General features: G+C 40.9%; 1 protein-coding gene across 4 annotated transcripts in view; it reads left to right on the forward strand.

Moving 5' to 3' along the window:
* Window positions 1-4,793: 4,793 nt before the first annotated feature.
* The window catches only part of PPP2R2A (protein phosphatase 2 regulatory subunit Balpha), a 40,650-nt gene continuing 24,283 nt past the window's right edge, over window positions 4,794-21,160 (forward strand). Inside the window, exons 1-2 of one of the 4 annotated variants that reach the window (XM_052805710.1) lie at window positions 4,794-4,994; window positions 7,557-7,631. In XM_052805710.1, the coding sequence (XP_052661670.1) occupies window positions 4,988-4,994; window positions 7,557-7,631 (82 nt within the window). In that variant the 5' untranslated portion in view covers window positions 4,794-4,987. Of the gene's footprint in view, window positions 4,995-5,429; window positions 5,513-6,845; window positions 6,898-7,556; window positions 7,632-15,540; window positions 15,593-21,160 lie in introns of those variants that run through there. The other 3 variants (XM_052805709.1, XM_052805707.1, XM_052805711.1) reach the window with 3 other exon arrangements.

Genomic DNA, 21,160 nt, shown 5'->3' on the forward strand with positions numbered 1-21,160 from the left:
CCACTCTTAAAAGTGCCTGGTAGTGGATGTGCTGCAGATTTTTTTGGCAATGTAGTTCAGCGTTTAATCATTCTTGTTAGAAGAAAAACATTTTCTGAGTGCCTTGCCTTGCGTTCATGGTGCTTAGTTTAGGATGACTGTTCTCATTTTGTTTCGTTTTTTTTTGTTTTTCTTACTGCTAGTAGGTTTCAGAGTTCCAAGTTATGTCCAAATTATCCTGAGGTGGAAGATTCAAAGTGCCAAGTTATCCTGAACTATGTGCTTTGTTAATTGCAGCTACTAAGTTACAGGAAGAGCTGAATCTAGGTCTTGTGAATCTCCTATCTTCTCCTATGGCTGCAGTTTTAGTTTCAATACGATTGTTAGCTTCCCATCACAGTTCTCTTATTTTTTGGCTGGACTCATCCTCCCATAGAACTAACTACAGTTTGTAAAAATTGTAGTAAGAGACTTAAAAATAATAAGAACATAATTTTTCTATGCATTTCAAGTTATCCCTCTTTTCTTAATTTTTAACCCCAAAATACTGGTATACCTGCTACCCTCCCAAACAAGCCTTCCTAGCTGAAAAATATTTGCTTTCCTCCCTCCGAACAGGTGCTTCCTGTCTATCTCCAAGACCTTTTTTCTTCTTTTCCAGAAGCCTTGTTTTCCCTGTATCCTTGCATGTATTTTTGCACTTGCTTTAAAATTCAGGTGCATGAATCCTGTACAAATTGTGCTTAAATAATCCATTAAGCTAATATTTTGCAAATTGTGGTTTCAATCATTGTAATTTAGACCTGCTCTAAACAAATCAACTTTGGAGCTGGTTTTAAACCTGTCTTGCAAACTACTACTTTAATGAACTTCTGAAATTCTTTCCAAGCCTAATTAGCTTTTCTGCTTGCTTGCACCAGGCTAAAGTTAAGAAAAAAAGCCATAGTAATTTCTGAAAAAAAATGCTGAGGCTTCCCCTTGTAATAGCAGAGGTTGAATCCAATGAACTTTACAATTTTGAGATGACACAAGCTGCTTGTTCACCAGAATTAGTGAGCTTCCATTGCGTAAGTTTGCTCATTGATGAGTAGTTCCGGGCACTCAGTTAGAGAACCATTGGATAGTACTGCTACGTTGTTTTGTTTGGGAAATGGCTCTCTAGAAAATTACTGGCAGTTGCAAAGTGAACTGAAAGTTATGTACCATGTCTTCTTTTTATCATTGTTAATACTTAAAACCGCCCAGTGACTGATCAGGGGAGGATGACATTTTATGCCATTTCTGAGTATTTCCCCAACAGTACAGATGCTCAGAGCTGCTAGAAGCTTTAATTTCATTTTTTACCTTTCCAAAAATAAAAACTAGTGACTTCAGTGGAACTGTTCCAGTGAAGTAGGGTGCAATATATGTCTTTGTAGTGTTCAAGTTTAGGTTAGAGAGGGAGGAACTGGAAACGCTTAAACCTTTGTTTAAACCTTGGTTTTAGGTAAAAATATCTGGCCACTGGCAGTTGGGGCTTTACAGGTGGGACCTGGTTAAAATGAACTTGTGCCCAGTAAAGCCTGACTGTCAGAAAACGCAAATGAAAGTTCTGCATGCCCACAGAAGATTTCCTGGCATGGCAGCTGGCACACTGCAAATAGCATTAAGGACCTACCTGCTTGAGTGAGGCTGGTGGTGGTGTAACGTGAAAAGGTTAGATGGGTTGGGACTTGCACCACATGTAGTTTACCCTGTGAGTTTGCCTGAAACTCATTGCAGAATCAGGGTCTGCCTGACCTTTTGTTAGGGATGAACTTCCATGTGGCAGTATAAGATGTGACTCAGCACTGTTTTGATAATGGTTGTTAATTAAGTGGCTACATACGTAGAGACAATTATGTGAAATTAAGAATGGGGAAACACGGGGTGAATATTAGCAAACATTTTCTAGGAGCGAGGGCTGTTAGACTGTGAAATGCTCTCCCAAAAAGCAATGGAAACCTCTTGCTGAGACGCTTCAAGCTAGAGAGAATGAAGCAAAGAAGAGAACACTGTAGGGAATTACATTGCCCTGATGTTAACCTGCATGTGACCTCAGATAGCTCAGTTATTACTAAATTCCAGTGGTAATTTTGGTGATAATTACTCCCTTTATTTCTAAACTGAATTGTTGTAATTCATTATAGTCTTGTCTAACGGGTCAAATTACTGGGAAACTAAAGCAGATACAAAATGAGCTGCTGATAGAGTTGTTCTTTGAGGCCGTAGTTGTTTGATCAGTGATTTGACATTTATATATATACACATATATATATTGGCTCCCAGTCACATTTTACATTTTGATCTTTAAGTTGTTCTCACTTCTACAGCTCCTGATTCACGCTGCTGTGAGCTGACCGCTCTGCTGTAGTTCACTGGCCTTTAACAAATACAACCAGAAATGCTTTTCTGTGGATGGTTGTCCCTGTATGTCCCTCCCGTTTCCTGGAGATGTTCTTTAGTCTGAGCTGAAGGTGTTTGTCTGTAGAGTAAGAATTAGTAATTAAAGCATGACTGGAATAGATAAATGTTCATTAAAGCTTTGTGCTGTTGGTGGTTGTGTATGAGTTTAACATAATACAGTTGTTATCTCTCCAGAGCACCTGAACAAATGCTTAAACTCCAGTGAAATCAAAGGAGCATAAGTACATGCTAATAAACTTTGAATCAGACCTGCAAAATGCACTCTTGCTAATTTGCACTAACCATTCATACTAGTGTGAATACTTGTGTTGTCTGAATTAACAAGCAAGTGAACACCCAAGCAAAGCTTGTGATTCCCAAGATGTCTTACTAATTACCCTGGCTGTGATTTAATGTTAATTATTTATTATACTTCATTATATTCTGTAGCTCAGTTAGTTCAAAACAAAAACCTGAAATGTTGGAATTATGATCCATCCTTCTGGCACCACGATATTAAATTTTTTCTAAGTAGGATTTTGTTTTAATTGTAAGTTATGTGCTAAAGCTTCATTAATTTATATTACAGAGCTAATTGCAGGTCTTTTGCCCCCCTCCCCCTTTTTTTTTAGCAACAGAAGTTCTTGAAACAATGCTCATTCTACTGTGAGGGCCAAATTCTGCAGTAATTGTACAGAAGGCAATGGATGAATTGGACTTTATTTGCAAATTTTCCTGCTAAATGGTTGCAGGCCAATTCTGTTTAGGGTTGAAAAGGATGTTTTTAAGGAATCCTGAAAAGAGAAGAATGCCAGCTTTCATTCCAAATTTGGTATCGACTAAACATGGCCACAAATTTGTAGAATTGAGTGAATTTGGTCTTGAGCTCTGGGAAATGTGGACCGGGTGTTGAGAGAAGGGCCTTAGTGCTGTAGTGATCCAAAAAGAGCCTGTTTTGATTGTGGATGTTTTCAAACGTGCAGTGTGTTTGCCTTTAGAATTTTTTTGGATTGCTCTCAAAACGGACTAAGCAAAATACGTGGTTCCAGATATTCCCAGACTTAGGAGAGTTGCAGTTCTTTAGAATGCCCGTATGTGTTGAGCGCTCTTTCAAACATTATTGTTGTTTCAAAGATTGATTTCTGTTTGCATCTGCAATCTTTATTGGGGATGTAGAGGTAAACCTGCATTTGTCCAAAGTAGCCTATAATCCGGCCCAGTTGTGGGTTTCTGGTGTTTACTCTGAAACATTGGGAGCCTGACTGCATTTGTGTGTTTGCTTAGAGGTGTTCCATTTCCACAGTTCTGTGTTTTGTGCTGTACTTGACTAGGAATTCACTGGTCTTTCGTTTAGAAAAGCAGCCTCTTAGGTGTTTTGAGCTCGAAATACAAAAATTAGTGAATGGGATGATTTAGGAGACTTGTTTCAAGGCGCATTGGGAGTTTGTGGCAGTGCTGGGTTTGCAGGATGAGCTCATGAATCTCCAGGCGAAATCTGGATTAGCAAGCTCTACCCAGCCTGAGAAGAAAGAAAACATTTGCACAAACATCTGTGAAGGGAAACTGATGACTTTCACAAGATCTTAAATAGATTGTACTGAATCAATTATCCAAGTCCTGTACGTTAACCACAGCTGAGACTTTAGCTGGGACCCAGTGAGCTAAAAAGGAGCCTTCATCCTTTCCGAGCCAGCGGGAGTTGTGCCAAGCTGGGCTCGGCTGGAAGTCTTTCTTTGTAGCTCTCGCTGGCTGTCAGTGTGAAAGGTGGATGGAGGCTAAAAATGGCTCGGGAGCATGGCTGGGTGTACGCAGGGAATAGCAATGAGAATGGCAAAGACGCACTTGGGTTCTCCGGTGAAATAAGAGACCGAGCCTGCAGACGTTATGGAAAGCATCCAAGAGGGTGGAAACTGTGCATCAAACAGGTTATGTGGCTACAACGAGGAACTGCTGCATGAGGAAATGGCAGGAGAAGGAAGCGAGGGAGTGGAGGAAAGAAAAAAAAAAAACCAACCCCAAACCCCAAAACCAAACGACGCCAAGCGGGGGTGGGGGGTGGGGGAGATTCAGCGAGCGAGTGAAACGAAGGCAGAGCCTGCAAAGCATCCTGCCGAGCAGGCAGGGGACGGCGGGCATCGGGGCCCTCGGAGGCGGCTTTCCCTGCCGGGGACGAGCCCCCGGAAAAGGCCCGGCGCCGCAGCCGCCGCCGCCGCCAAACCCGGGCGCGGAGCGAAGCGCCGGCGGCAGCCCGCCATGCCGGCAGCCCAGCCCGGCCCGGCCCTACGGGGGGCGGCGAGGGACCCGCCGCGCCGCCCCGCCCTCTCCGGAGCCCCGCCCCGGCCCCCTCCCCGCCGGCGGGTGACGTCACCCCCAGCTCGGCCGGCGCCATTTTGAAAGTGGAGCGTTCGGGGGGGGGCCGGAGCGAGGCGCGGAGCGGGGGCAGCCCCAGGAAGGGAGCCGGCCGCACCCCCGCCGCCATCCGCCGCCATCCGCCCCCCGCCGCCGCCCCCCGCCCGGCACCGGCGGCCCCGCCGCGCAGCGCCGAGACCGCCCGACCCGCCGCCGCCGCTATCGCCAGCCCAACATGGCAGGTAAGGGGAGGCTGCCCCCGCGGGGCACCGGCCCCTGCCGCCGCCGCCGCCGCCGGGCGGGGGGGGCGCAGGTGAGGCTGCGGCAGCGGCCTGCCGGGCGGGCGGCGAGGGCTGCCGGCCGGGGGCAGCGCCGCCTCCCTTCCCCCGGCTGCCCCCCGCTCGCCGGGGGTTTCTCCCCCCGCCGGCGGAACGCCTCGCAGCCTGCCGGCTGCCTCTGCCGAGCCCCGGCTGCCGGCGTGCCGACTGCCCCTGCCTCGCTCGCTCCCCCGGCCCCGCTCTCCCGTTCCGCCTCGCCTGCGCCTTCCTGGTCTTCTATTATTATTTTTTTTTTTTTTTCCCCGCTCTCCTCTCTGGGAAACCGTGCTTTCTTCCCACCCACCCCTTCTTCCTTTCCCTCCCTTGTCGGGGGTGGTGGGGGGGGGTGGTGGGGGGAAAGCACGAAAGAAGCGAGGTGGAGGGGCTTCCATGGGGGAAGCCGTGTATTTTGAAGTTCGGTATGCAGGAGGCTTGCAGACAGGGTGGGTCTTTTGCCCTTCCCCCCCCCCCCCCCCCCCCCCCCCCCCCGGGCTTTTTGAATTTGTGTGCGTGCTTGTATGTTGCATTTATTTCTCAGGTGGAGTTAGTGAGGACTGTGCAAAGAAGTGCTGCTGTGCACGGAGAGGTGTTCCAGGGTGCAGACGTGCTTGTGTCGAGAGTACAATTGCACCCTTCTGTAGGGTGCAGCTTTTAAGCGTCTGCAAATGAGAGTAAAATTGGGTACAGGATGTCATTAAATAACACAGGTCTTACTGTGTTTTCTTTTTCATTCCTTCCTCTGCTTGCTCCCCATTTTGCATCCTAAAGTGCTCTTGGTAGGCTAGAAGCGTGTATGCATAAGGTATCTCTTCCTCCTTAGTTTTCCTTGCGATTTCTTCATTTGGAGATACATTCATCCCCCCTCCTCTGCAAATGAATTGTCTTTTCAGCGCTTTGCATTTGGAGGAGCAAGCATGAGAGGCTGTACTAGGTTTGTGCTTTGCCTTTTTTCCCTATGGTATATGCCCATGCTCCACCCTTCTCTTTTTGTTTTAGCCGTGGGGGGGGGGGAAGTGCTAACTTGATTCAAGTAGATTGTATGAAAAATAGAATTTTAGGCTTAAGTAGAAAGAGCAGTGATTTTTTTTTTTTCTTTTTTTTACAAGCTGTCCCCTTTAAGTGCTTCCATGGTGCCAGCTGCTAAATGACAAATGAAGAGGTTGGAGAGAGGAAAGAAAATGGGTTGTACAGATTTTGGGCAATAGCAAACCTTTCCAATGTATCTGCAAAAAGCATTTTGACATCTCTTGCATAGGTGGATGCTTGTACTTGCCTTCACCTTGTCAGGTTATGTAGTTTGTGTGTCTGTAATCCTTCAGAATAGAAATTAAGGCAAGCAAAAAATGCAAACTGGTCTCTGAATGTGTTCCAGCACTTCTCTTAACGTTCTGAGACACTTGGTCCTTTTTGGAAAGATGGTTTTGGTGATTCTGATTTCCTTGTCTTTGACTTTTTTCCTTCCGTAACTTAGCGCAGAAGAGGGAAGAAGTCCTTCTTTATTCTTTGTTATCCCAAAAGCTGTAACAGAGCTCTGGATTAATGTGTAAATGCCATCTGTTGCTCAGCCTGTTTGAATTGTGTTGAGGAAAAGTTCCATTTTGACAGTGGCTTTTTAAAAAAAAAAAAAAAAAAGAAAAAAAAAAAAAGGCAAGCCCATTTCAGTCTCTTCCTGTATGTACTCAGCCCTGCAGTGATTTGCTCAGAATGAAATGCAAAAGAAATGGGTGGTGATTTTTTTGTGTGTTTTGGTGGCAGGGTTCAAATGAATCACTGCCTTCCGCCGAGGCAGTAATGTTCCTGAAGTTTTCTCTTCGATCCGTTTTCTATGGTAGTAGAACTTGTTAACATCAGATTGCTTGTTTGCTTTTCTGCTCGGATTTGCTGCTTTTTTAAGGCTGATAATTGCTTTCGTTACTTCTGCGAAGAGACTCTAAAATTGTGGTAAAATTTTTTTTCTTTAGCCATTAGTATGTAGGTTCAGTTCAACGTTTTTGTAAAAGAAGGAAATGAATAGCATGCTTGGTTTATATTGAATGGATGATTGAAATTTTCCAAAAATGTACAGCTTTTTCTGATGGTTATGATTTGTTTGTGTGTGTGTGTGTGTTTGTAGAGGGTCCGGAATTTAAAGTAGGAAGGAGTGTCGTGTGAAATAAGATGTTCACGTACTCTCATTTTAAATGCGCAGCTAAAGTTAGCACTAGCAATGTTATTTAGTCCAGCGAGCTTTTGGTGATACAGGCTTTTATCACTGTTACTGCTTACGCTGTTTTTGACAAATGTTGCATTGAACGCTGGCAAACCACTAATGACAAAAACAATATCTGTAAAGGAAAAAGGTGGGGAGGGGCAATTTGTAATTGTGCCGACAGCATTACTGAGGAAGTAGGCGTGTACAATGTTGTCTGAAATTTTCAATTGGTAACTATTGTGTGCTCTTTGTGTTGCTGTGGGGGGTCACATTTTTTTTTTTATTGTGTTTTTTAGGAGCTGGAGGAGGAAATGACATTCAGTGGTGTTTTTCTCAGGTGAAAGGCGCTGTAGATGATGATGTAGCAGAAGGTAAGAGCAATATTTTTTTACTGAATGTTTTCTGACTTTTTAGCTACTCCTTAGGCAGGGAGATGTGAATGCAATCTTACTAAAGTATCTCAGTGTTGTTGTATGCAACTTGAGCAAAGTAAGTATACATTTAATGTGCATTCAGATACCCAGATTCAGGATTAAACTATGGTTTGAGAGTACTGTTCAGCACACTTTTAAGAAGGGCTGAATCCAGGCTTCTTAAATACTTTGCTGGAATTGTTTTCCAAGATAGTTAAGATTTTCCTGTCGCTCAGCTTTTGATTTGTGTTTTTTCCTCATCTGCAAAACGGGGAATGTGATACTTGCATTCCACAGGGAGGTGTTGTGAGAATTAATTAATGTTTGTACTCTTTGAAGATCTAAGTACTAGATAAAGATCAAGTAATTTTCCCAATCTTCCCAGCTTCTATTAAGCAGCAGCAGAAGAAATCTGAATATTTGTGCATGCTTACTTACCAAGTAAAGAGGGGGTTTGTGTTTGAAATAATACTGGAAATTGCCTAAAACTTTTCTAAGCTGGCAATGGCAAATGTCATCTTACACTAAGATGGCTGCCTCTGATTGTGACTGCAAAAAAAGTACTTGTTATTTTCTTTTACTGGGATTGGGGATCATTAGAGGAATCATGCTTTCTCTGTGCTGCTCAATCGCTGTGCTAGAGAGCAAAATTTCTTCTGTGATCCTTTTTTGAGGAAAGTCCCGCTGACTTCTAAATCTCTTTGGCCATAAATTCCTGTTTGCACAACACAGCCTGTAAGATCATGAGTTAAAATTTTTCTTTTGCAAGGGGTTGGCCTTGTCACTTATGTAATTCCTAGGGTTTTTTCTTTTTTTATAGATCTTGAGTGCTCTGACTTACAAGTGAGATTAATGTTGTATTTAGAAGAGCAGTAACTACAGTTTCCATTATTTCCCCATTTGACTTGTGGTTCAAATTAACTTCCAAAGGCCCAAAAATCGGTATAAACATAAGTGACTTGGTTTTATTTATTAGCTGCAGCATATGGCAAATGATGCACTTTCAAAGACTCCTGTCATTTACAAGCTGAAAGATGGCTTATGGAAACAAGAAAGCTGTAACTGTTTTTTTAAAGTTTAATTTTAAATTCTTCAGGAGGTATATTTTAAAGCTTGAACTCAAAACTACTGTTAAATGTAGTATAATTTTTTTCCCCAGCAGACTTTAAATTCTGTAACCTTTATTTTAATTACATATCAAACTAAATCCTTAATTAAGTACAAATATGGAAGAAGTTGTGGTTGTGTGGCAGGTGCTTGCAAATAATTCTTCATTAAAATAGTCATGGTGACATGAATGTAATAGTAATGAACTTTATATGTGTGTGTATATATATATATATATTTTTACGGTCAAGTGGCTTTTACAGGGAACTGGAAATGCAGAAGTCAGGAAATAGTCTGTCCTTAACTTCCTTAGCTGTTCTGAAGTATTGTACTTCATGTTACGAAAGACGACTTGCTAGCCTTATGCTTCCTGACAGGTTAGCAGCTGTACTGTGTATTGCTGGAGTCATAATGGGTGGAGTTCAGGGAAGCCTTCACTGTGAGTGAGTTAACTAGCTTCAGTTTCAGCAAGCCAGTCAGGATGGTTTCCAAAAAATTGTAAGAATGTCCATTTTTGATTTTATGGAAGATGTAGCCTACTGATTTTGTGACCCAAAGAGCAAAGAGAAGTTTTGTTTCATTGCCAGCTATAGCTGACTTAGGATAAGTCCTAAGGTGCAAACCCCAGAGCCTTGATATACTACTGCAAGACATGCTGAAATTTAAATGCTGAGATTCTGGAGAGAGGTCCCAAGGTTGGTATTATGCTTGATTGTAATGAATTTGTTGAGCTGAAATTCTCCCCTCTTCCTGTGTGTTCAGCTCCCACAATTCACACTGGAAATTGTTGAAAGCCAGCCGTCTAATCAAAGTGCAAGTTTACCTTCCGTGTGATCCTTTTGAGTTCTTGTTATGCTTCGTAATGTCTCCCTGTGATACCGTAGGAAGGATGGTTAATGTATCAAGCTGGTCACATTTTTCCTTTTATTAGCTATATTTCTGGCTTTAAGGTTCACTTTAATGAAAAAGAGCCCTGTGTGGTTCTTGCAAAAATTGGAACAGCAGCTTTGCATGCTTCTGGTCCTCCTCCAAAATACCCAAGGACAAGTTGACAGTGGCTCTAAGTGTAGTCTGAGGACCTTTTTTCCCTCCCTCCCTCCCTTTCTGTCTGCTTTCTTGTGGCAGGCACCATGGTTAAAGCTAAAGAAAATCTTGCTGTTCGAAACTTAAATGATTGTTTAACCACTGTGGACTGCAAGCTGACAAGTATGGACTCTAATCGTGTCTGTGGCTGAGGACAGTACCAATTTGTGTACGGTAGTACCTAGGGTGTGGATTTGTGTTGGTTTTTTTTTTTTAATGGTTTTAGAGCTCAAATTTTGAAAACTAACTTTTGTCATGGAATGCAGAAACTTCACTAGAAGTGAAGAAAACAAACCTGAAAGAAATGGGAGGTTTCACTTTCTGTTTACTTCCTGTTAATAACAGTGTTGCAATATTTATATTGGAAAGCTCCCTTAAACTAAGCCAATAGAAGGGTTAACCAAGAAAACTGCATCCATTTAATTGCATGAATCAGTAGAATGCAAGACCAGTGGTCTCTCTACAATGTTGCCTAGAAAAAAGGCCAATGGAGAATAACATTTTTAATACAGTAATAGTGGCAGCAACTTTAAAAAGCTTGCTAAGAATGCTAGTACGTAGCTGCCAGTGTATTTGAGGTAAGATCTGACCTCATAACCTTCACATAATATGTATAAGCTATAATTTGTTAGATACTTAGGTTAGAATGGCTGTCTATTACAAAGTCAATATTTGGTGGCTTTGATGGCTGAAACATGAACTCTGATACATATAGTTTTTAATTTTCTGGCTTTCTAAGCACTGTGTGATAGATGGATGTGACAATGTTTCTTTTAGAGCTAACGAGGGTGGAAGGGAAGGAGGAGGGAAAGCTGTTACTAAAGCTTGAGGAAAGAAGATGGCAATGAGTTCATAGCTGGGGCCTGACTGTGTCATTGCGCGGTGGCAAAGCTTTTCTAGCTTGAGGAATATGGATGCGAGGAGCTGAGAAGTAGCCTCTCTTCTCTGGGTATGTATGGAATTTATCCGCGGTTGTAAGATGTGCCCTGGCCCTATCCGATCACAAAGTTAAGCACAGAAATCGAGTTATGAATTGAAGTCTGAGTGTCAGTTTCATTACAGTTGGGGTCGTTAATTTTAACTGATGGCAAAAGTTTGCCTTTTTCTGATTTAGCAGTCCATTGCATAAGTGTTGTAGCTTGTGCTGCCTCTGATTCTGAAATAGCTGATTCTTTGCTCAACAGAAGTTTTCCTCCCTTCTTAATTTCACATTTGTCTTGCTGGAGCCCAGTTTTACAACCTATTTGTATTCAACTTGTTTGTGTACTCTGGAGAATCCAGAGCCAGGACAGTAGACTAGACAGGACTTCTCCGGTGGAGAACACAGAGTCATTGGCCTTGATAAGTTCAATGATCAGGTTATCAAAAGCATCTGTAATATATGGATTTTTTTTTTCTTCTGTGCCATCACTGTTTCAGTGCAAGTAAGACTTAGCTGTCCAGAAACAGTCAAGAGCAGACATTACCATGCTTTCTTAATGGAAGTTTCCTTTATGGGAATGATTATAGAAAAGGATTACGAAGATTTTTCTGCAGCAGTTTTGTTGTTTTGGGACTTGTTTTTACTCTTCTCCTGTTATGTTCTCTAAGATGTGGCATAATGGCAACTCTAGTTGGAAACAAGTAAGAGTTGCGAGTTTAAACTGTCTCTGAAAACTTGACACTTGCTTAATGGAATGAGTTTGTGCTTCAGAACAAATTAAGTCAAATTTGTTTAATTACTTGGCAGAAGGAAAAGTGTCAAGCTGCTCTATCTAAATGTTCTTTCAAATGTAATCCAAAGATGTGTAGAAGTCTGATAGTCTGGGTCCAAGGCTGGGAGCCAGGAATTTAAGTCCTAAGTTTTAACCCCGAGTGATCACCCCTCATCTATGACAAGTTGTTTAACTATTTCATGCCCAAATTGTCTCTGAAGGAAATGCTGGAATATCTGCTGTGGGTGCTGATTACTGACATAATTTTAAAGTTGGATGCTTAACCATTCTGTGCTGCTTTGTTAATAATCTATGACTTGTTTCATGTTTCCTCTTTTATAGCCCAAACGTTTCTGTAGTCCGTTTCAGTTTGTGCAGATGATGAACAGATGAAGTCTCTTACATTTCTGTCCCTAGCCAGCTCATGTGTGTGGTCAGAGATATAAACAGCATTTGACTTTTGCCTTGTTCAGGAATGCTTTCTGTATTCGATTCTAGGTATGTTATATCTTTCAAGTGTAGTTTCATGTTTATTTTTGGCAGACTTCAAAATTGCAGAGCAGCTATGGGAACTGTTGGTTGCTTCAGTAATAGTAGTTTGTCTTCAACGCACGAAAATAGTTATCTTGGAGTGAGGAAAACTGGAGCCAGGAATGCAGACTGCTGTAAAAAGCAGTTTATCACAATCTCCAGTTCACCATCTTCTCTTGTCTTACCAGAAAGCTTTCTCTTTGTCAAGTAACATGTTTCTGTAATTTTGGATTAGAGCTGCTGAGCCTCCTTCAGAAAGTTGGTTGGCTCTGTCCCACCAGACTGTTATTCCCGGTGGTGCATCTGGTTCTGTAGGCTTACCAACAACTGACTAATAGGGGCCTGTACCTTGTTGATGGAGGGTTGTTGCTGGGATCAGTTGGGAAGAAGGGCTTCTATCGAGCTGTGTTTGTGGGCAGGAGTCGCAGAAGAGAAACAATGGCATTATTATAGAAGTCACTGATGGGCTCTTTTAGTGGGAATTAATGGAATAGCAGGGGAGGAAAAATTCTCAAAGAAAGGTAGCAAGGGTGTTGAGAGGTTGTGATAATAATGCTGAAGAAAGATTGGGGTATAGTTCTGGGAGGGAGCTTAATTTGGGTTTTTGAGGGCTGTGGTTATGTTCTGTATGTTCATAAGGTAACACCAGTTAGAAGGAGCAAGGACCAGTAATAGTTTGTTTTTAAGGGGTAGTTTGAAATACGCTGTAGATAAATAAAAAGACCAAGGTTGTAGTCCTATTCTGTATTCCTAAGTCTGCTTCTGTATTTTAGCTCTTTTATCTTCAGCCGTTTGTAGAATGGCTGTCTGTATCTAGAGAGAGAAATAGGCTACTGTGTTCTAGGAACTGCTGGTCTAAATTGACTAAAGTGTGCATTTAAAGTGTGAAGTCCCCCAAAACAAAGAGCATTTAGCAAACAGCTAAATAGTAAGTGGCTGTTTAGCTCCCTAGAGGTTATTCAGTACTCTCTCTTGACATGGGTTTGGTAGCTAGGGCACTTCAGCTTGTCAGTCATGCTGACCAGTATTGTGCTGTTAACTTCTGTGATGCTTTTCTGTTCTTGGAATCTTTTTGGCTTAAATTAAAAAGTAGTTGGAAAAAGGAGTGAGTTTTTTGTGTCGTAAATACGGCGGTTATAGCGATCAAGCCGTCAGACACCAACGGTACAAATGAACGCAATTTGGCTATCAGTGGCAATCCCGGTGGGTTACAGCTCTTGATCAGCTTTGTGAAACTTCATAGCTTTTAATTTTAGAGGTGCTACCTAGACGATTCTGGTTTGGGTATTTCTACCCTTAGAAATGGATTTCTGTGGTAGCTGTAGCTACATAGAACGTGTTTTGGAAGAACTAAAATGAAGAATAAAACTCCTAGTGGATGCAATGCTGAAGTAAGAGTTAAGACCTGGGTGTTCCTAGCTCTACCGTCTCTTCCCCCCACCCCCCCTTTCTGTTCTCTTCTGACTTGCCTATTTAGGCCATGGCTACATGTTTGGCAGCATTTCTGCTTAAAGAGGCACTCCTTCCCACTTTGCTGGCACAAGTGTTCGTGTAACTGCACAATGAACTTGTTTGGGAAGCTGATCCAGCTGAAAAATACTTAAAATTGTGGTTTTTACTGGATTATTTTTCAGCTGAATTGAACCCTGATCTGGTTCTCGGTGCTCTGTGTGTGCTTGTGCCAGCATAGTGTGGAGAGTGATCGAGTGGCTCAAAGGAACACAAGGAACTCTGGAAGAGGGTTGGTCTCTTTATAGGACTTTATGTACAGTCAACATAAGACGCTGTACTACTACAAATGGTAAAATCAACTGATAAAAAGGACTTTAAACCTTCGCTGTTCAAGAGATACATACTTTGAGCACATGCTATCTGAAGGCCAGCAATACCAATACTGTAACAGTAATCTTAAGAGACTGAACTAAAATACTGGCCAAATAAAATAGTTGAAGCTTTGGTATGGTGCACTAATGCTTGATAGAGATCCTGCATCACTGGTGATCATCTTTGAGATGTAAAGACTGAAGTTGGTCCAAGTCTGTGCTGCTATTGAAAACAAATGGACCTGTAGATTTTTACTGGGTTACATTGCAGTCAAATCAGATCCCTGAACTAAAGGCTGTGTGGATGTGCAGACACTAGAGGTGTAAAGAAGGGGTGACGAAAACGTGTGTCTGAGGGCAGGTGGAGGATGCAGAACTACCTCATTTGGTAGCAGCACAGATTTCGGTAGGCGTAAGCCAGTTGTCAAACTGCTGTTCAGTGTGACGGTTCTAGATTTTTTTAAATGAGATATCGCGTACATGTGTGCAAACGCACATGCAGGGATACACGCACACAATGTCATTTATCACTATGTTGTAAATAATCTTTTTGACGTTTTTGTGCAGCAGAACTAGTACACATGGAATAGGTTTTCTTCCTTCAGTGTTCACACAAGCAGTATGTGGAAATGAGATTTGTTTAGCATTGTTACTAGTGCTGTTAGTAAAAAGAGCTGTGTTAACAGCAGTACAGTTCAGTTTCTTGGAAGTTGTTGTAGAAAACAATGCCACTTAAATGGGAGATGGATTACTTACTGATTGCTTTACTGTAAAGTACTCTAAAAAGATAATCTGACAAGTGATAATCTTCTCTTATCGTGTCTTACCACTCTTAATATGATTTGAAAAATCGATCCCTTGTTTGGGGTTTTGACTTTGCCTAAACTAATGTATTGTCTCGCATTTAGATGCTGTAGAATTAGGCCTTCTTTGTTTTAGATGCTGTTTAAGTGTGCATACAATTAAATCTGCTATGTACTGTACCTCTTGTAGTAAAAACATCAATTACTGATGGTACCAAGTTAAGGATACCATTTGTTCTTTCCTCTTTAGGAAATACTGTGCTCCCAAAGCAAATTCATTAGTATAAGATGCTTTTATAACTGCCTTAAGGGTGTTTTCCAGACCTTTTTTCCATATTTTCAATGCTCTATAATATGCAGTACCATAACTATGTCCACAGTGTTTTTAGTATGGAGTGAAAAGTTGTGCAGAATAAGTCAGTGTTCAGTAATCATGTGAAACTGAGGTTTACCCTTTTAAAGAAATGATTGAAATGAATGAAAAGTCTTGGCATAGGTAGGCACTTCTGAATGTGAATAGAGACACCAGTTACCATGTTTCTATGAAAATAAAAGGAGAGAAATACAGGAAGTATGATACTTGATCCAAACCACTTTAGAATAATCTCTTTCAACAAGCAGCGGTAGGTCTTACAGTCAAAATAACTACATCTGGACAATCTTCTGGATTTTAAACTTGAGTGGAATATATGTAATTATAGCTTTGCTATATTGCTTTATAGCTCAGTTATGCTCTTACAGCATGCATTAGCTAAATGCTACTTTTGTAGGGTTAGTATGTAAGCAAGCTGGAAATAGGACTTTGTCGTTCTTTCATGCTGTTACATGAGCCTTTGTGAAAATGGGGGGAAGCCTAAAAAGGTGTCTTGTCTTAAGAGGTAAAGTACTGATACTTTGCGCGTGTGTGCACTTGTTAATGATTTTATATAGCAGGACCCTTTATTGAATATACTGTTGCTGACTTTCTGGCTCCCCAAACAGGAGTGCTTTAGGACTTTGCTCTGGGCAGCAGGTAGCATTACGTGGTGGTGGTCTTGCCTTGTTCTTTTCTGTGACTGGAAGGTTTTGAGTTGTTACATTTGCCTTTAAAATTAAGATGTTGGCTAATGAGACATCAGGTATTGATACTGTGAGTGGATAATATTACTGAAAATAATTATTTGAGGCTTCTGTGCATGATTGTAATTCAGTTACAGAAACAGAAGTGGCTGTGAGCTTCTCTCTTCTAACTTATCAGGCTTTTGTTAAGCACTGGAGGAGAAATTATTAATTTGGTCAGCCATTCTTTATAAAAATGTATTTTCCTCTTGGCAATCCACAAGTGATAGCACCATTAAGAAAACCGGCATATTTAGGTCACATGTTAAACCCCTTAGGCAGTTACGCTTGCATCTAATTTTGGAAGAAAATTTTAGGGTCAGGAAAAGAGGGTTTAAAAGAGTTGTATTGTAAGAAAGATTGATTTCCCGGGTATATAGAATGCATTTTGTGTGGAAATGTTTCTCTTTGCATTTTCAATTGCAGTTCTTAAATTAATGCTCTGGGAATAACGTGATCTCCAAACACACACAGTTGGCACTCTTATGTTTTTGAGAACTTGAGAAAAGATAATTGCATATATTCAGGAACAGTTAAGGTAATTGAGACTTCAGACTATAGTCGCTTGTTTAAAATTTGGAGTAATTTCTAATATATTCTTGGCTGTTAAATGCTAGTAGCTGTATTTTCCTTTTTCCCTGATGAATATAAAAAGTATTCCAGGGACCACTCTTAAAAGTAGTGATTTCAGCTGGCCTTTCTCCTGTTAGTAGAAGGTTAGAAGATGATTCGCAGAAATTATGACCTATGTGTGTTTGTGTATAGTGCTTATAAGTGTAGTCTGAGGGACTTACTTTTTTCAGATAACTTAAAATTTTAAAGTAAATTGGTCCAGCAGGCAAGACCTACATACTGAAGTAAATCTTTAGCTTCAACTCTCATAAATATATAATGATTCTCAAAAACACTTGTTGGGGAGTTCCTGGACTTTTTTCCAATGGAATTACGTAACAAAACCATAACTTTGCAGGTACTCTTCTTGGTGCGTTGTGTAAGGATTCATTTATAGAAGTATTGGAGATAGTTTAAAAAAAAAAAAAAATCTTGGATTGTCTTTTAATAATTGCCCGTTCAGCTTGCTTTGGAGTGCAGCGTGGCCTTGGTACGGAAAGAGGAATTAGAACTCAAATTGCATCCTGACCTGCCTGTAGGTTCATTGTCACTTTAAGTAGCTGCTGCTTCTGAAAAAGATGGTCCTTCCTTGTACGTTTACCAGTTACTGCTTTGAGCTGACCCAGGTGTTCACTTAGCTGCAGAGTGATCACTTCGGGAAACGGACCTGAATGAAAATTACATGTCTTGGATTATTTGCTCTCAGATTAACTTTATCCTGAGTTAGGTTCCTCAGACCGATTTGTCAAACTGTAACAAACGTTTGTGGTAGAATAGGTGGTGGTGCTACAGGAATGGGTCAAGAGATGCGAGAGGTGAATGGATGGATTGCTTCTCTTGGAGATACGATAATGGTTTTAAGGCAACATGTGAAACTAGGGCATTGTGAACAACTTGCTTAGCCTCTTCCTCAGCCTTTTCGTGCTTGCAGTTGTTATGTGCTTATTCATAGACTGCCTTTCATGTGGAAAACTCTACTTTTGGTGAATTGAGATTCATGTTTGAGGACATCTCTTCTAAAAGATCAGTATGAACAAACAACAATTGAAGCCCGCAAAGTTTTTCATTATGCAGTGTAGCAGTGAGAAAATGGCACTGCTTTATAGAGGTAATAGCAGAACATTCATAAGCTGTTTCAGTGGAATGTGGAACTGTCGGGAATGGCTTTTTGACCAAAATTTTAAAGCTTTATGTGTAGTCCTTCTGCCTGTTCTCAGTCTGTTCTTATCACAGTTTCATGTTTTTGTGTGGTTATTTTTGTTTTGTTTTTAGCCGAATTTTACTTTCTTTTTGTTTTCAAGAAATATCCAGGATCTTTTGTTCTACTCCAGACCGTTTGGAAGTCATAACCAACTCTTGAAAGTGGTGGGGGCTGGTAACATACCAGTTCTGTTACTGGAGCAGAATGCATGCTGTGCTTAACACAGCAATTTTGTCTCTGACAGTATTTAGATGCCTCAGAGGAAAATGCAGTAGGAAGACAGAGAGCATTTAAAACAAACAAACAAAAAACCCACTTGGAGATTCTGCGCATCAGGTTGTTGGCTCCCTGCAGCTTGTGGATTCTTTTCCTCGATTTGACCGGAAGAAGCTCCTACCAAACCTGGGGATAAGGCATCCGCTTGTTTATGTAGCATTCTCATCTTTCTGCTGTTTCTGAAAATCAGGGAAGCATGTTCTGAATTGTCATTTACAACTGTGCTACTAGGTCATCTCTCTGTTCTGTTCCTCAGTGTTCCTGCATGAGGGTTATTAAGCATGTATGTTGCTAGAAAAAATGGCATGACTAAGTGATTGCATCCTGTGTAGGAGCACTTCTGGCTTAATCTTTCCTTCTTGCTGGTTGCTATCACTTTGAAGAAGTCATCAAGAGAAGATCATGTACGCAGCCCACTTTGGTCTTGTAAGCTCATTTATGTATATCTTGAAATTCTTTTTCCACAAGTTTAACAATTATGTAACATTCAACTGGAAGTTGTTTGGCACCCTCCAATTCACGTTCTTTCTAACCAGTGTCTTTTGACTGAGGCTCAAGTTTCTTACAGAGCTGTTATTACTCTTTTACTTTTTACCAAGTTTAAAGTTTAGTTTTGAATTTAATTATCCTGGTGGGGTGGGGGTAGGGAGATTGACAAAAAGGAAGACTAGAAATGGAGATAACTGAAAGTAATCATCTGGAGTTGTTTCATCTGGAAGGTCACAAGTCATTTTAACACTTCCATGCTTTATTTTCCCTATCTGTAAGACTAGTGTGCCTGTTTCCCAAAATGAAGTTCCAAAACTTTTAAAAATTATTGCAAGGAACTTTGAGACCCTTGCAGGACAGTAATACTGCTAAATACCTTGTTTTCAGCTGCTATACAGCTCTTCCAAAATCCAAAGAAAAGGTCCTAATCTATAAATAGAGAAGGTGAGAGAGGTAAAATAATTACCTTAAAAATAAAGGTCAGTATTTTGCTCAGATTAGTAGACAATATATATATATTTAAGATGTGTTATAAGTGTCTGCCTTGACAGAGTTGTCAAGATTTGTAGATTCCATTTTGCATCATTTAGAGAAGTGAGTGTTAAGAATCTCTGAAAGTCCAGGCCAGAAACTAGTATTGGCCTCTGTTTAATAAAAATTTTTTCTAAGAAGCTGAGGCATGTATGCTTGGGCCAGAATAGAAACACAGGAAAATACTTGCCAAGTGGGGGGGTGGGAAGAGGAGGGAAAGGGTAAAGGGAAGACTATTTTTTCAGGTTCCAAGTGCCACTAAAAAATGCATTAAGTATTAAAATGAACTCATGAAAGAGTGAATGCCCGTAGTGAGTGAAGGAATTGAGAAATTTTTATTCCACAGTCACTTAATAGTCAGAACTGTGTATTCAACTCTGCTGGAAACTTCAGTTGTACTTGTGACCTTCACAGGCACTGTGCTCTCCGGCAAGCTGCCTGAAATGCATCTACCGAGTCTGCCTCCCTCTCTCCTTCCCTCCCTCCCTTCGTAAGAGTGATTTTTGCTCTCATTTTCCTTGCTTAGAAGGAGGCGTTTTACACATCTGAGGTACAACGGTCTCTTTTTTGCATTGTACACATGAAGCTTAAAAGCCTTATAAATTTTTGGCCTTAGCTTTTGCACCTGAAATAAATGCTTTGGTCAAAGAGTGTATGAGAAGAGTCTGAAATGGCATGATAGTTTCTAGGAGTTGTTTTTTATATCTACAGGAGAAATGCACACCAAGTCACAGAATTCTAGTAGCTGATTTTGAAAGGCATTGCCAAACTATGATATTTTTCTAAAATACGGCTACTAATTTTTAACTTGCAATGTATGTTTTGGAACGGCTTCAGCAAAAAGAGAAAATCAAGATATTCCAGTGCTCTTAATCTGTAGCATGCTCAGTGACAAGAAAGGCACTGCCTAAAGGCTTCTGTTATGTACATGCAAAACAATAGCACAGTATGTTATTTCCAAATATATTGTTATTTGCAAACAGAAAACTAACCACTGGCTTTTCTGTGCTGTGCAGCCTATTGAAATTCTGGCTGTGATTCCAGCAGAGATTTTTTCCATAAATAGCTCTGTACTACTTCGGAACACAAACAAGCCCCTGAAAAGATCTCAAGTAAGGTCTTCTAAGGGGACTGTGTAGCCTATGTTATTACTGTGTATGTCGGGGGTAGATGCTGTGGTGGATGTGAGGAATGGTTCTATAGGTTGAAGTGGGGGGGGCTGTCAGCAGGAATTGAGAAGTAAATAATACTGGTTCAAATTAGTTTCAAGGACTCGTGAATAATCACCTGGCTTGAGCATAGGGGGGGGGAAAAAAAAAGCATAATGAACATATGTAAGCAGAAGCAGGTATGTTTTCATTGTAGTATTGAGGTGGTTTTTTGTTTTTGTTTTTGAAATAAAAGCCATTAGGTAATGACTTTATGCATTAGGTAATGGTTCAGGTAAATACAACTTGAAATAGAAATGATTTATTCTTTCAATGAACAGGCATCCAAATCAAAGCATCCTTTTAAAGTTTTGACTGATTGGATGTTTGGTTATGTGAACTAAGACGCAGCTAATTTTTTAAGTGCAGGCTTTTCGGTGCTATGTAGGTGAACATCCTCTTGAATAAGTAATACAGGGGCAACTTCTGTGTAGATATGTTCACTTATGAGTGGTGTAAGCTGTCCTGAGTAAGGTAATTTGTAGTCTTGAGGAGAAGCTTGTAAACATTCTGTGAACTAGAAGAAGAAGAGCTGAGTAAATATTTTTATGTTTTGCCTAGATCACAGGGCTGATTTTCTGCTAGTCCTGTTGCTTGTAAATATTTTTTTAACAAAGCAGAAATCCCCTTTTAAAGGGAATCAAGAGCATAAACATAACTTTGGCATTTGTGAAGTCCATGATCTGAGTGGTAGACTCTTCAGTGTCCTTCTCAGCCCCCGGTTATCAAGCAAATGTGTTTATCAGCTGTCACAACAGAATAAGGATGGTATCACAGAGGATAGGGCTGACAGGACCTTGGGAGCTTGTTAGTATGTATGTTTCCCACATGCAAATCTTTCAAATATATCTATTACTCCTGTTGGACGTTTATTAAAAAAACCTTCGTCTGTGGAGATTCTACAGTCTCAGAAGCATATATTTGAAAGCTTAGCTACCCATAGCCTTGAACAACTTTTTTCATAATGCCTAAAATCGCTTTTGGTGAAGGAGCACCTAAAATTTCTGTGTGGGGGATTGCACACTGGTCTT

Source organism: Harpia harpyja, chromosome 13 (assembly GCF_026419915.1).
Source record: "Harpia harpyja isolate bHarHar1 chromosome 13, bHarHar1 primary haplotype, whole genome shotgun sequence".
In the NCBI taxonomy this organism is placed as follows: Eukaryota; Metazoa; Chordata; class Aves; order Accipitriformes; family Accipitridae; genus Harpia; species Harpia harpyja.